This window comes from Acomys russatus, chromosome 4 (genome assembly GCF_903995435.1).
Source record: "Acomys russatus chromosome 4, mAcoRus1.1, whole genome shotgun sequence".
Classification (NCBI taxonomy): Eukaryota; Metazoa; Chordata; class Mammalia; order Rodentia; family Muridae; genus Acomys; species Acomys russatus.
This window is the reverse complement of record NC_067140.1, coordinates 43,182,721-43,198,593: the sequence shown is the minus strand read 5'-3', so window position 1 is coordinate 43,198,593 and position 15,873 is coordinate 43,182,721. Positions and strand designations below refer to the sequence as shown.

The following is a 15,873-nucleotide window of genomic DNA, read 5'->3' as shown; positions in this document are numbered from 1 at the left end:
ATCACCAACTCCCCGCCCGCAGCATAAACCAATGGGACCCGAGCTGTTCAAAGTAAGGTAAGAGGAACCTGGGATGAAGGTGCACCGCAGGAGAGGTGGAGGGATGCGACAACTGCGGAGCCCGGCCAGGGAGAATTAGAGTCAGAGGAGGAAATGCATTTCTCCACAGCTCTTCTTACTTCAGACAGAAAGTTTGGAAACCCCGGGCGGGTTACCATAGCGACCGCGTCAGGCAGTGGGCTAGGCGCTACAGATAAGTGCGTCTACAACTAGGGCTCGACTGGAAACTCACTCCAGCAGTACTCTGACTTCCGGCGGAAGGAAAAGTGGGTTCCGCTCTCTGGCTGGCTGTGGCAGCGAGTGTGCTCCGGCTCCCGTGCGAAGCTTGGTAAGTCTGACGCTGTGTGGAGTCAGTCAGGGGAAGGCATCTTCAGGGGAAGGCTGGGTAATGCGGACTGTGGGTGCCGCGGGTCCCCAAGCTCTAAGTTGGCGAGAACCGGCTCTCTCATTGTGAGCTGATTTCTAAAGCTGGGGGGAGAGTGGCGTCCTGGAGTGCATACGCTTTGGGAGCGATTTGTTTGCCTGCTGTGAGCGTCTTTGCCCTAGCACGAGAAATCCCATTTTCCCCGAGTCCGTGCTGTCATTTCGTGCGTCTTTACATTTACTTTGGAGGAAGTGAACCAGGGAAAATCGGGGGGCTGTGTATGCCCTCAACTTCAATTTCTTTGGCATTCTATTTCTTTTATCCATTCATTTCATAAATACTTACTTAGCCTCAGTGGCACCTACATGCCAATTTTTACCATTAGATTTTAAGAAATACCTTCATAGAAGTTAATCCATCACCCAGGCTCATTATCAAATTCTCTTTTTATGACATTGTGAATTTATTTAAGTGATACACATATACCATGAAATATCTAATAGGTTTTCTGAATCCTTATATCCTCATACATGGCATTTAGGGGACATTTTAAGTGGAAATATAGATTTTCTTGGACTTGCATTATGATCACAATTTACTCAAGTCATAAAGAATTTAGAAAGGAATATTTCTTTATTCTGATTGTAATGAATTGTCATAACATTTCTGCTGCAGCTTATCAGAGAAGGCCCACTTCTAGTTAAAAGGACGCTGATGGCAGTTGAGCAGACACCCAAAAAGGATTGGTACAGCATTCTGGGGGCAGACCCATCTGCAAATGTGTCAGACCTAAAACAAAAGTATCAGAAACTCATATTACTGGTAAGTCTTTTTTTTCAGATAAGAAATCATGATGAGGAAAACAGTGTTGTTGTTTTTTTTTTTAATGTGACCAGAAATTTAAGCTTCAAAACATCTATATTAATATCAATAGGAATCTAGAAATTTGTTTGTTCATTTAAACGTTTCAGTAGTAGAGAAAAGAATTTTGATTAGGTGTGGGATCGGAAGGCGGCGATTGAATTAGAATCCTTTGACTCTGTCACTATAAGAACTTGGACCACTTTTCTTCTCTGTTTGTCTCAGCTAATGTTGAATGAAATAATCTATGTAATGTCTAAAACAGTTTTTACTTGAATGTTGAAATCCACTAGCCATACAATTGATGAGCACCTGAAAAGTTTAATGTTCTGTGTGTAAAATTGTAACATGTTACAAATATAGTGTTCACTGGATTCTGATGACTTGGTAAAAAAAAAAAATAAATAAAACAAATTTTTTACACCACATATATATTAAAATAATAATACTTTCTATGTGCTGGCTGTTGCACAGAATATATGTATGTGTTTTGCATATATATTAAAATTTTAAGTAATATTTTTAGTCTGAGAATTCCATACAATTTTGAACATATCCATTCCACTTCTCCCAGATATACTTCCACCTTCCTACCAACCCAAATTTGAGTTCTCTTCCCACCTGCTCAACCCATTGAGTCCAGTTGTGTTGCCCAAATACTCTTGGGTGTGGAGCCTGTGCTGGGTTATGGGCTGCCTACCAGGAGTCAGACTGGAAAGAAAACTAACTGCCTGCAGTTGTCAAGTGCTAGTAACTCCTCGCCTACTCTCCTCTCTCCCCCTCCGTGCCGGCATTTATAATATCAAAAATGTTGCTTAAATTTGTTCATATTTAACATGTATTGCAGGCTTTGTTTATAGTTTAGATTATATTTTTACTGGGTAGTGACAATTTAAGCCTTTTAAAACTGTTTTTCACTGAAAAAGAAAAGTAAAGAATCATTATGTGTAGCAGCACTGTTTGTCTAGTTTATGCCAAATGTGATCTCTGATATTTTGCCCAAACTGTGCTTATTGGGAAAGATATATCACCATCGGAAATGGGCTAATACCTCAGTCTTAGATAATAAATAAGAGTAACTGAACTTGAGGTACTTTCTGCCTTGGATTGTTTTAAGTACATTTTGCTGAAAATTTTTCTTATACTAAATTATTCTGTACTCTAGTTAATGGTGAGATAATGCTGGAGAATTGACTGACTAGACCTGGAGATCCTTCTGTGTTCTATTGTCTTTTAGTTGAGCAATGAGAAGGCTTTATGTGGTCCTCTTTGTCAGAGCTAAAGTGGATGAACCATTTTATATACAGGTTAGCAATGTATCAGGTCTAATTTATGTCTGTCTACCACTAAACTATATTCCCAGCATAGAAGTGTTTTTTGTTTTTATGAGATAATATCCATTTTGGTTTTGTTGTTGTATATGTCTTTTCTAGTGTCATGAAAATATTCTTATTTGTTTTCTAGATGCTTTATTGTTTGCTTTACTGATAACTCTTTAGCTTTTATGTAAACTGAGATTAGTGGTCAGGTTTGTAATGGAGACGCAGCTCCTCTGGTATCATTTGCTGAGATCACCTCCTTTCTTCATTAGCCGGTGTCAGCAGTATGGCTCTATTTCTGGACGTTTTAAATTCTCTCATGCTTTTTTATTTTATTTTTGTTTGTTTACATTATTTTTAAAATTTTCACTTATTTTTATTTCATTTAAAACTCTGTGTGTGTGTGTGTGTGTGTGTGTGTGTGTGTGTGTGTGTTACTCTGTGCAACCACAATGTGGAGTGTGTTGGTCAGAAAAGAACATGAAAGAGTCAGTTAGATTATATGGATCTTGGAGACACAACTCAGGTCCTTGAGTGTGGCAGCAAGTGCTTTTACCCACTGAGCCATCTTGTTAGGCCTTGCTTACATTTCTATAGAAACTTCAGAATCAGCTTATGAAATTCTAACAAAAAACAGGTTTGGCTGAGTCTTAAAATCAAATTTCCTTAATATATATCTATTTTAGCAAAATAGATACCTTACTAGTGTTGACCTTGAAAATATGAACACATTATATTCTTTCCACTACTTACTTAAGCCATTTTTAATTTATCTCGGCAATATTCACAATCTTTAGCATAGAGATTGTGCTAGTTCAGTAGGCTTCCTGGAAGCCTCAGCTTTCTTATTCTTAAGCTCTCTATTTTACAAAAGCAAAAGAAGAATTATGAATTGATGTGTTCCTCTGTGCTGTTACCAATAGGCTAATAGTAATGGCACTGAAGATACTTGGCTGTGCCACCCCACCCCACCCCCAACACACACAGAGACATCCTGTAAAAAACTAGCCAAATTATTAACCCACTTCTATCAGACGCACCATCTCTGCACTCTGTAGGAAAGCTGTTTTCCAAAGATGTCTCTACTACCTTTCTCTGGTTCCTCTCCTCCTCAGGAGGCTATGCCCCTTCTGCTCCACTGCAGTTCCTGTTGTCAGGAACACCACTAGTGCCTCCCTCGCTGAAAGCAGCAATCAATTGTAAAACATGATTTTGGTTTATTACTAAGGTGGCCAGATGCTCATTTTCTGAGAAGAGTTCTGACTTGTGCCTGCTGTCCTGGCATACTTAAGAGCAGCCCTCTTCGTGTTCAGAAGTAGAGTAGCTTAAATCACCACCCTGAGCAGCAGCAGCCTTTGGTTCAGCCTCTCACACTTTCTCCTTTCATACATTGTCTTTCCTTGTTTTCAAGGGCATGGTATTTTTCTGTGATAACTCCTGTTAAAAGCCATCTCTAGAGTGTTGTAGGCATTCAGTAAATGTTTGTTTTATGAATGTAGGCAACTTTATATTTTAATTCCTCTGTCACCAAGTTTTTGCTTGATTTGTATTTTTCCATTTGTGTTTTCTGCCTTATTTACTAAATTTTTATTTTTTGAGAGTATTTTTTCTATTATATCAATCAGCAACACAATATCTTTTCAATTTTATTCAAGTTTTTTTCCTTCAGCTTCTGAGTCCTCCTTCCCCCGACCCATCCCTTTTAATACTCAATGATTCATGATCATATATTTAAGAGTGAATATTAGAACTGATTTTGAATTTTTATGTATGTGACCAGAGGTGAGTGAGGTCAATGACACCACTTAACAACTTTAATTTTTTTTAGCATTTGGATCTATTTCCTGGTGAGGAATTCTGAAATCTCTGCCTGATGACATAGGAAGCTGGTTTCCTAGTATTCTATGTGTCCATGTTTCTCTTTTTATTTTCTCTCTCTTTTCTTTTCTTTTTCTTTTAGTACCATTTGTCAAAGCCCTTAGCCCCGTGACTAGTGTTCCTGAATTTAGAACCTCTTGGGTCTTTATGTGCACAGTAAAACTCTAGTTTTCTGTTTTGTTAGAAACAACGGATACCTGGAGTTGTGGTGAGGGAGGGTCCTGGAAAGCCAATTATTTTTGTTAAAGTTTAAACCAGATGACCTTTTTTGTCCTAGCCCACAACTTCATTCCTAAATGTAAGAATGAGTTCATATATACTTGCACAGTATGCTTATGTTTCAGTTTTTTGAATTGCATACCGTGTTAATCAGCATTCCATTACCACGGCAAGTACTTGAGGTAAGAAACATAAAGAGAAACGGCCTATTTTGGCTCATGACTTCAAATGCTCCGATGTATGGTCATTAGACCCATTGCTTCTGAGTTGTGCTGGTGCAGCTTACAGTATCACAAAACCATTTATCAATGGGTAGGGAACAAGGAGAAAGAGGAGGAGACTAGGCTCCCACAATTACTTTCAAGGGTACCACTGAGGAGCTCAAGACCTCATTTAGGCTCCTCCGACCTGTTGAAAGTCCCATCACTCTCTGATGTCACTGACCAGGGGACCAAACATTTGTTTACCACATGGGTCTTTGGAGAAATTCCTGATCAAAACTTTAGCATGTACCATTTATGGTCAGTTTTCCATCTAAGTACTAACCAGGTCCAACCATGCTTAGCTTCTGTGATCTAATGAGATTGTGTGACATCCACGGCAGTCTGGTCATAGACCATATGATTAATTTTCCATCTCAGTTTTGGTGTTTTTCACTTAAATATGTATTCCTGCTTTTGGTTTTATATATCCATATCTCTCTAATTCCTTTGCTGTTACAATCATATAATTTGGTGAGGAAACATAGATAAATGCATGTGTTAATTTCCTGTTTATTAGAGGCTGTGAGCTACTTTATTTTCCTCTTGTAGGACAGATACCCTTCCTTGGGTATTTACTGCTGTCCTGGTCCATTTTGATCTATCTGCCACCTCTCTCGAATAATTCACTGATTGCTTCAAAAATGATCTTAGAAACCTCAGCTCCCCATGTCCACCCTTCCTCATGGGGACCCACCCTTAGTATACTGTGTTTTGTAATAGTTCTGTGGAACACAGATGGTAGAGGTGTAAAGAAAAGAGAATAAGGTTGCCTGCATTGTCATAAAAGATGGCATTGAGTTGAGTGTGTTTACTTCTGATGGGGAGCAGTTAACAGGGCATGGAGTCTCAGGCACAGGGAGAAAGAAGAGCATTGGTAAGAGGAAGGAGAGAGTTGTCTCCATTGTCACAGAAGGAAGAAAGGTGAATGCAAGGCTGCTCATGTATCCATTTGATGGCAGAAAACTGATGTGCTCTATTTGACAGCTAGCTGTCTCTTGAGAGAGGGATATGAGGAAGCAAAGGAGCAAAGTGCAGGAGGGTATTACCCCTAGCATCATCCTGGGTGATGGTCCCTGAGTATGCTGATGCCAATAGTAAATCTCACTTAACAGCTATATATCAGGAAAAGAGCTGTACATGATCAGAAACAGTCAGATGGCATTCTAGCTGTTATACATGATGTGTCATTATAGACGAGCCCAGTGGCTGATATTCCTAATCATGACAGGGAGTTAAACTATGCTCCATATGTTCTGCTTAAGAAAGCAAGGGTGCATGTAGTTGTTCCTCAGCACATATATGTACAGCTTATGACTGCTTTTGCCTGCTGCCTGTTTTATAGTTTCCGCAGTCCTGTAAGGTAGGTGCTGTTATACCTGTGTTTGTAGTTAGAGAATAAGAATCTAAGCACAATCACAAATTTTCCAGTTCTGCACTTTGTCCCATTGTATTGCCACTTTCTCTCAAAATTGCTGTGCAGCAGTCTTTACTGTTCCTTAAAGACAGAATTTTCATTTTTCTAGGTTTCTTTATGGTTAGTGAGGTATAGTATAAGGCCAGCTAGTCTTTCTTTCTCTCTCTCTTCTCTTCTCTTCTCTTCTCTTCTCTTCTCTTCTCTTCTCTTCTCTTCTCTTCTCTTCTCTTCTCTTCTCTTCTCTTCCCTTCCCTTCCCTTCTCTGAGGTCCTGGACTAGCTTTGTAGACCAGGTGGCCTTGGACTCACAGCAGTCCTCCTGCCTCTGCCTCTCAAATGCTGGGAATAAAATTGTAGCCCACCATACTATTCTTTTTTTAACTTAAAAAGAATATAGATTGTGTATAGCTTATAGAATGAAACTTATTTTCCTTGTTTTGTATGATAAGTTTACAGTCTCATATATTTAAGAAAGAAAATCATATGGGAAACTGACATTGTTTATCATGGTTATTAGGTCTGTTTTGTTAGGAAAACAAGCTTTTAAATGACTATTTTCTCAATCTATGTTTTTCAACAGTGTCACAAAACAGTTGAGAATAAAATTCGGTGTCTAATTTTGTAAAAGCCACATTTATTACATGTGCTTTTTCCAAATATAGAAGACCCTGAATTTAACACCACCTACATAATTGGTTGCTGGGGTAAAATATTGCTAAATCGTAGGCTGCTAAGTTTACAACCCATGCTGATTTAGTAAGTACTGCTTCCTTTTTTCAGTTTTTGTGAATAGGCTGCTTTTCAAAGTTCTCGTATTAAAAACAGTCTTATTGACTGAAATATTCTAGAATGTTTCAGAGTCACATATAAATGTCAAGTGCACAATTACCCCTAAAGATGTTTCATTTACATAATATTTAGTCTTTTGCCACACGATTTACTACATAAAATAAAGCAATTAACATTTTAGCAGTGTTTTATTAATGTTTATTTATAAAAGTGATTGCTTCTTCTCCTTGAAAGTCAACTCTAAACTGTGTTTTTGTTTCCCACAAATAACAGTTTTAATAATCACCTATTGATGTAAAATCATCTAGGGTCTGGGAATATTAGTCATGTTATTCTTGTATTGCTTGAAACTATATATATATATATATATATATGCACACATATTGCTATTTGCTGAATATAAGCCTTTAGTGAAAACTGGGTCCCTTCCCATTGACACTGATGATATTACAGGATTCCTTTCAATTGGAAAAGAATTACTTTGCTGGAAAATTACATGCTGCTGTTAGAGTGTGTCCCATAACCTTAAGAAAAATCCATGTTACTTGAGGCTGGAGTGTTGGTGATGCTCTTAGTGTTGTAAGGGCATGAAATACGATTTCCTGTTTGTGTACATACTTAGAGGCTTTCTTAATTACAGCTGATTATGTGTAGATTATCATTAGGCTCCTTATGTAATACATTTTACATGTTGAAAGAGAAGTTACAAAGGGTACCTGTGCTGTTACAGAATGGATGTTGATGTGGGGATCTAAGATGTGCCTGTGACTACAAAGAAGTGATCTTGCTTACATAGTTGGGCATTAAGAGAAATATAGAATGGGAGCCAGAGTTGCTACACAGGGCTGAGGAAAGAAATCAAGGCACGTGGCAACTCTGACAACTAGAACTGTCTGTGTAGGACAGGTCAGGATAGCACTGCTCTTACCCCACTGTCCCCATGGCCTTAGTGAATACCTTCAGACTGCTGGTTTGAGTCACAGGAGTGACTCAGGAGTAGGCACTGAGCTCTGTTGATGCAATGAGAGGCCTTGGTTGTGGAGGACTGCACGCAGTTCGAGAAAGGTAGTTCTACTTGGGTATGACAGAGAGCGAATCTCTAGCAGGGTAAAGGATCCTTGGTGTCATGGTTGGCTCATGTGGTGAGAAGTTAGTCTCTAATGCAACAGTGCTGAGGGCAGAATGTTAAGAGGTAATGCTACTATCACAGGTGTAGTCTGGTTATTTGGGGGCGTACATTCCTGGTAAAGGCTGAGTTTGGTCCCCTTCACCTTCTTGCACACAATGTATTTTACCCTTCTTCCAGAGATGAACAGCGCACCAGCAAGGCACTGGCTGCTTCCAGGCATGTAAGAAGTGAAGCTCTGTTCTTTACAGATCACCTGGTTTTAATTATTGTGTTATAGCAGCACACAAGGAACGAAAAAACTGATCTGCTCCCCCAGTACTGTGAGCTATTATTCTGTGAACAACTTCAAGAACAATTAACCTATCCTCCACCTCAACCCTAACATCCCAAAACTTGTTTTGAAGTAAATTAGTTAAGTTGTTAACTTATTTTCTAACTTTTTGAGACAAGGTTTTTAGCCCAAGTTAGGTTGGAACTTTCTATGTGTTCCAAGCTTTCATTGAACTCAAAACAGTTCTGCTTCCTCAGCTTCCTTTGTGCTGGTATTTTAACTTTAAGCTGCAGAACTATTAGCATATGGGTTTTCTGAGGCATCTTTGCTCAGTGATATTGTCAAGACATCATCCTTCTAATGTGGGGACCACACCTCAGAAGCATGGCAGCCATCCTAATCATGTTGACTCCAAAAGTTCTTTACATTGTAACATAGGGATTTGTTGTTTACCATTCTGAAGATTAAGGGCTTTGATTATGCTTTCTAGCACTGTACCATGTGCTGTATATGCTCAGCCTGAACCTATGGGTTTTTAATCTTTTCAGTGAGACTACCACCTATGAAAATCACAATATTTTAAGTATGGTTTCTTATAATGTCATGTCCCTTATTGTGAATATAGGCATAATCTTAGATGAAACACTGGTGAACACTTTTTTAGTGACTAGTTATGTCTATAAAATTTATAGAAATTGTGATTAAAGATATTTATCAGCCGGGTGTGGTGGCACATAAGTTTAATCACTGCACTCAGGAGGCAGAGGTAGGTGGATCTCTGGCTACAGTGAGTCCAGACCAATCAAGGCTACACAGAGAAATCCTGTCTCAAAAAAAAGGGTATTTATTATTTAGTTTTTATATATAATTTGTGTTCTGTATTACAGCACATACTTGGTGTGGGGATGGGGCTAGGTAATAATAGAGGTTAAAAAAAACAAAACAAAAAACAAAAAACAGTTTACCAAAATCAAAACAAGCCTAGTAATAGCGTGAGAATGTGAAGCAGAGGTCTATCAGGAGACATAAGATTGCTGAAGTTCGAGTCTCTAGTCTAGAATTCTGGTTCAGGAGTCACATTCAAATACAATGATATTTGACCTTTGTTAAACTGTTAATAAAGGTTAGCCTTTGTTCAATTTAAGAAATAAGATAGCTCTTAGAAGGCATCTGGTTTTTGTTCTTTGAGGTCAGCACTTTTCTGTTTGTATGTGGTAGTTTAAAGCCTTTCATGAGTGTCTAATAAAATATTGCAGAGATACTGAGTACTGCACACTTTTATCATAAATAGATATATGCTTGTGCTCTGTATATGTTTTCTTCAAGAGGCCAGAGGGTGGTGTCATATTTCAGCAAGAAGTGATTTTAACAAGTGAGTGAAATACAGATTAACTTCAGAGTTGCTTCTCAGCTCTTTGGACACATCATTATCATCATGTGCTACTGGAAAACAGTTTGTGTGTCTAATTGAAAAAGAGCAAGCCAGCATTTTAAGGGTAATTAGTGATTATTGACTAAATTCGGTGTGTGAGCTATGATGGTCAATTGAGAAAACACCTCCATAAGATTGACCTCTAGACAAGTCTGTTAGGCGTGCGCACACACGCGCGCACACACACACACACACACACACACACACACACACACACACACACTCTTTTGGGGGTGGTTAGTCATTGATGTGGTAGGGCTCCACCCACTGTGGTCAGAAGCCAAGAGAAGCCTGGGCAGGTGGTCCTGAGTTCTATAAGAAAGCGGGCTGAGCATGAGAAGCAACCCTGCAGCATTCCTCCATGGCATCTATATCAGTTTCTGCCTCCAGGTCCTTGTCTTCAGTTCCTGTTTTGACTCCACTGGATACCAGCTGTAAAATGAAATAAACTATTTCCTCTCCAGCTTGCTTTTGGTCATGGTATATTATCAGAGCAATAGAAAAGTAACTAAGACATGAGTATTGCAAAGCTATCTACTTGGCAGACAGATGTGCATTTATATCAGAGGATATTTTAAAAGAGACCAATAAAAGGCCAGATAAAGAGGTACATAGGATGAGATGTCAAAGATCTCAAACTCAGGACCTTGCATCCCCATACGTTTGGAGTAAAGCTCCTTCGCAACATGTGAATATATTCTTGTCTACTAACCTAGGTCTCTCCAAACCCTCTCCTTTATAAGTTCATAGGAGAGTTCTTATGTAGCCATGACTGATGAAATTATGGGCTATGCCATGCATGATCAACTCAACTCAGCTCACTCCCTTCTAGAGTAGGAGCTGAGCCTGAGAGTTCTACTTCTTGGGTCAAGATTGGCCTATCTAGGAGGCCTCTGTCACCATCCTCTCCATTAACCTACAGAAGACAGCCTGTCCTTATTGCTGAGTTGCAAGGGCTTTATGAGCTATGTACCTGGAATCAGGGTAGAGACCAAGTATTTCTCCTTATATCATAGCATCATTGGTTGCATTCATAAGATGTTGACTTTTAAACAACTCACATTACCCACCTTCCAAGGCTGGGGCTTCAGAGTTTCAAGGCCCCACCATGCCTAGCTTAGCTATTAGTTTTCTGTTCCATTGAGCTCTTATCTCTTAGTCTGTCCTTGATGTGTCTATTTTGAGCCAAGTGGGCTTATGAAATAAAAGTTCATTGCAAAGGTGACTTTGAGAATGGGTGATGTTGCACCAGAACACCTTACATTCTCTGATCTTGGTCATCTGTTTCCTCGTGGTTTTGGCCTTTGTTGATAAAATTTAAATTGTATTTAAGATCATGTTGTTCGATTATTACTTAATGTATTATACATGTACAACTTATTTGAAGAGGTGAATGATAACTGTTATAACCTGTTCAGGATTGTTGGAGATAGAAGTTGGTAGTTGGTCACTTAAAAATCTTATTAGATACTAAACTGCTTAATTATAGAATAAGCTTTATTTAGTTTCTTGTATATTTTTTTCAAAAGGAATAGATAGACAATGGCTAGAATAGATAAATAGATGGTCTTCAAACACTTCAGAGATCGACAGAAAATGGCATTTAATAACAAAAGGCTTTTATGAAAGAGAGACACATCTATTCCTGGCAGCCTCTCCAGCCTAATTATGAGGGCATCAAGAAACTAGTGTGGCAGAATAGCCACAGGACTGTGGATCTCTACTGCTGATAAGAGACTGATCATCCACAATGATTCAGCCTGATATTGAGAAATTGGCTGCCCAGCCTTGCAGAGACTAGGTGGGCCAGTCCTTCAGGATTCCTGCTTCACAGAGCAGTCTGTCAGATGGTTTTGGGCCAGCGGGTTGAAGACTGGATGCCCGAAGATGGAGAGGAACATGTGACTGTCCAGGCAGTCAGCTCTCTCTACCTGTTTATACTTTTGGAAGTTGTTTGCCTGTACTTCCTTCATATTAGATAGTAGTTCCTTCTGGGGTCTCTGATGGCGTTGAAGACTAGATAGCCACAGTGTTACTATAAGCTTTAGTTTAAGAGTAAAAAAAACAAAAACAAAAAACAAAAACAAACAAATGAAAAAAAAAAAAACCCAAAATCCTTGAACATTAGCATAAGACTGAGTAGCATAGGATAGATAGTGGAATAATTCCTCCAAAATTGTTAACTACCAATGGTCTGGTCCGTGTAAATGTGACTTACTGGATAATTCTTATAATTATTTTTGTTCTATATCACTTATTTTATTTAATAGAAAGGGGAAATGAAGGAGAGATAAACATGTTTTTTTTTGTTTAGATCTCAAGTGTGGGATGAGGAACAGACTGGTGAGAGAGCAGGTGATGTTTATCCCCTTAGAAATCGAACTACCTTGTGGAGGAGCTTGGTTGTTACCATATGAAAAACATACTTGAACAGATTCTGAGATATAAATGTGAAACAAAAACAAGAGGTGGGACATCTTTGGAGACTTGGAATTGTTTGGTGTCCATTGCTCAACTTCGAGACACTCCTAGAGAGAACTGCTTGAGGGAAGGCTTTGGGCCTCTAGCTGAGGCTCCAGGTTCCGGTTGCTCCAGGTTTCAGCAGACGAAATCCTGCTGACTATGCCAGGAGAATCTTTCCTCAGAACTGATACCCAGAAGGTTTCATTCTTGTGTTCTTTAATCTCCTTTTCCTCTTGTTTAGGTTAGCCAGGTTATAAGTGAGGTACATTCAGTTAATAAGGTCATAATAAAATAGAATTGTTAAGAAGATTGAGCCTACAGGCCTTACTATGTTATTAAGTATTTGATGTGTTTAGGATTTTAAAAGTATTTTTGAGAGAAAATCTTTGTCTTTAGATAAAAGATTAATTTATAGATAATAACTATAACTATAAAAATGTCCAAACAGAAAATGGCCGAATAAGAAATAGTCTAATGAAATGGACTAGGGAATTAGGGGATGAGATAGAAGCCATTTTCAAGCCTTCCTCGCTCTTTCTGAATGCTTGCTGGCTGGCTCGACTCAGCTGTTCTGGCCTAAACTCTTCACCAAGATGACTGACTTAAATTGGCCTCTCTTGGCTTTTGACTGAATTGCTCTGCCGAGCCTCGCATTAATTCTATCAATATGTTTCATCTTCTTGCTCCTCATTGTCTTCACCTCTGTTTAGCTGGTTCTTTCTGCAACCTCTCTCTCTAAAATTGTCCTGGTAAGAAACTCTTAATTAAAACAAACAAACAAACAAACAAACAACAAGAAGAAGAAAAACCTCTGGTAAAAACTTCCTCTTTCTCCCTACACTGCTCTTAAGTAGTCTCTCTTTCCTTTCCTGTCCTTGTGAGAGGTCAGCATATCCTATCTCTGACTCATTCTGTCTCTTTCTTTGATTCATCACTTTGTCTGCCCCTCACTTAGATATCACTTTCAAACATGGCTGCTTCCTTTTCTAACTAACCTTACTTTCATTGTTTGGGATTAAAGCTATGTACTAAGGGCATATCTGTATTCCAGTCAGATCAAACAGTATGTCTGTATTCCACCTGAATCACATAGACGTAGAAGGTCTTTCAATGTTATCCCTTCCCAAAGCTACCATGGTCTATAACAGTTCTCAAAAAAGGAAGGAAAGGAAAAATAGACAGACACACACCCATACCCACACTCACCCCAACAACACACAGTGGGCTAGTTAGGGTTTCTATTTCTGTGATGAAACATCATGACCAAAAAACAAGTGGGGAGCAAGGGTTTATTTGGCTTACACTTCCATATCACTGCTCATTGAAGGAAGTGAGGACAGGAACTCAACAGGTTAGGAACCTGGAGGCAGAAACTGATGCAGAGGCCATGAAAGGGTGTTGCTTACTGGCTTGCTCCTCATGGCTTGCTCAGTCTGTTTTTTTATAGAACCCAGGACCACCAGCCCAAGGGTGTCACCACCCACAATGGAATGGCCCCTCCCCCAGTCAACACTAATTAAGAAAATGTCTTACAAACCTGCTTATAGCCTGATTTTACGGAGACATTTTCTTAATTGAGGTTCCTTCCTCTCAGTTGACTTTAGCTTGTGTCACGTTAACATAGAACTATATCCAACACAGTATTTTAAAATGTTTTCAACACCCTTAGCCATCTAGGGCATATGCATTAAAACCTCTTTGAGATTCTATAACTGTAGTTAGAAGGGATAGCATCACAAAAACAAATGATAACAAATGCTGGTGAGGATGTGGGGAAAGTAGAACCCTTATTCATTGCTAGTGGGAGTGTAAACTAATGCAGCCATTAGAGGAATCAGTGTAAGTATTCCCCAACAGATTAAAAATAGAGTGATTGTGTGACCCAACTATATCAGTCTCAGGTATATAGCTATAGGGCTGCACATCATACCAAGATATTGCATATCCCTGTTAATTGCTGCATTATTCACCATAGCCAGGGACTGAAACCAACCCAGATATTCATCAACAGATAAATGGATAATGAAAGTGTGATACATATATGTAGTGGAATTTTACTGTGATGTATACAAAAATGAAATCATGAAGTTTGCTGGGAAAATGGGTAGATTTGAAAAGTAAAGTGACACAGATTTAGAAAGACAAATATTTTATATGGATGAGAAGGGCATTAAGACATGTGGAATAAAGGCAGTAAGGGGGCTACTAGGGATGGTGGGAGATTATAAAGCAGTCAGGGAGATAAGAGAGAAAATACCAAGTGAAATCTAATACTTTGAATTGGAATAAATGAGTCTGTAAATTCTATCTGGCCATTAATGTTGTGTTTATTGGGAAGATTGCCTTAAATAACCTCACCTGCCATCATCAATAATGGAAACTTATCTTCCCATTCTTGCCCACTCCTTCCTCTTCAATGGTAGGAGGTGCACCTTCTGGTAAGGTACAAGTCTGCTAAGTGTCCTGAAGATATCCTTTAGTCAAAAAAATCTCTCTTCCATGCCCCTGGAAGTGTTGCAGGTGTGGCTGCTGTGTCACATATGCTTCAGTAGGTGGTCGAGAGGAGAGGGGCTATGTCTATGCCTGAGATGACCACCAGTCTGGTACTACACAGGCCCTGCACAGGCCCTGATGTGTTCCCAGGGCAGGGAGTGAGCCAGAGACTAGAAGAACCTCTCCTGGGAGGAGGTAACTGGTGGAGAAATGTAAAAGATAGAGAAACAGAAGGATATGGTCACAGTGAAGGGAGGCAGAACTGGAGACTTGAGAATAGTGAGGAACAGCCTGATGTGAGTAGCCTGTGATGCCATCTGGGACCATGGTGCAGTCCTGGCCTGTGCTGCCACTGGGGGTCACATCCGGGTCCATGGTCTGTTACCACCAGGGCATCCTTGGTCTGGGCTACTGCCCAGGGGTGTGTTGATATCTGAGGGCTGTGAAGAACTGGCCCCACCCCTCAGCAGGACATCTCATGCCTAGGGGCATGAGAGCAGGAGTGCTGTCCCTGCCCCTCACCAGCTGCAATACGTGGGAGAGCAGGCCCTGCACCTCACCTGCAAAGCACAGCAGAGTTTACCTCGGGTGCGAGGGTCCAGGTGAGCCAGCCTGAGCATGGGAGAGCGGGCCCGACATCTTGTCTTCCTGTGTGGTGCCATGGTTGAGGGAGAAATCTTCTCCTCTCCCTTTTTTTTTTTTTTTTTTTTTTTTGCTCTTACCACCAGCAGCTGATGGGAGAGCTGGCTCTGATGGGGTCATGGGAACAGGACTGTTGTCCATGCCCCTCACTTGCTGCAGGACTCAGGAGAGAGGCCCTGCACCTCACGTGGGCAGCACAGTAGAGCTACCCTGATGGCAGAGGTGCTGAGCATGGGACAGCTGACCCTACAACTTGTCTGCTATGTTGTGGCAGAGA

The 15,873-nt window shown here is 39.9% G+C and overlaps 1 protein-coding gene and 1 non-coding gene across 2 annotated transcripts in view; both read left to right on the top strand.

The window, feature by feature from the left end:
• Positions 1-321: 321 nt before the first annotated feature.
• Positions 322-15,873, top strand: part of Dnajc24 (DnaJ heat shock protein family (Hsp40) member C24) — a 45,014-nt gene continuing 29,462 nt past the window's right edge. The window contains exons 1-2 of the mRNA XM_051144291.1: positions 322-388; positions 1,100-1,246. Coding sequence (XP_051000248.1) covers positions 1,139-1,246 — 108 coding nt within the window. The 5' untranslated portion in view covers positions 322-388; positions 1,100-1,138. The remainder of the gene's footprint in view (positions 389-1,099; positions 1,247-15,873) is intronic.
• LOC127188718 (small nucleolar RNA SNORA17) lies at positions 14,960-15,085 on the top strand. The gene has a single exon (XR_007830570.1). It is a non-coding gene; the product is annotated as a small nucleolar RNA SNORA17 (small nucleolar RNA).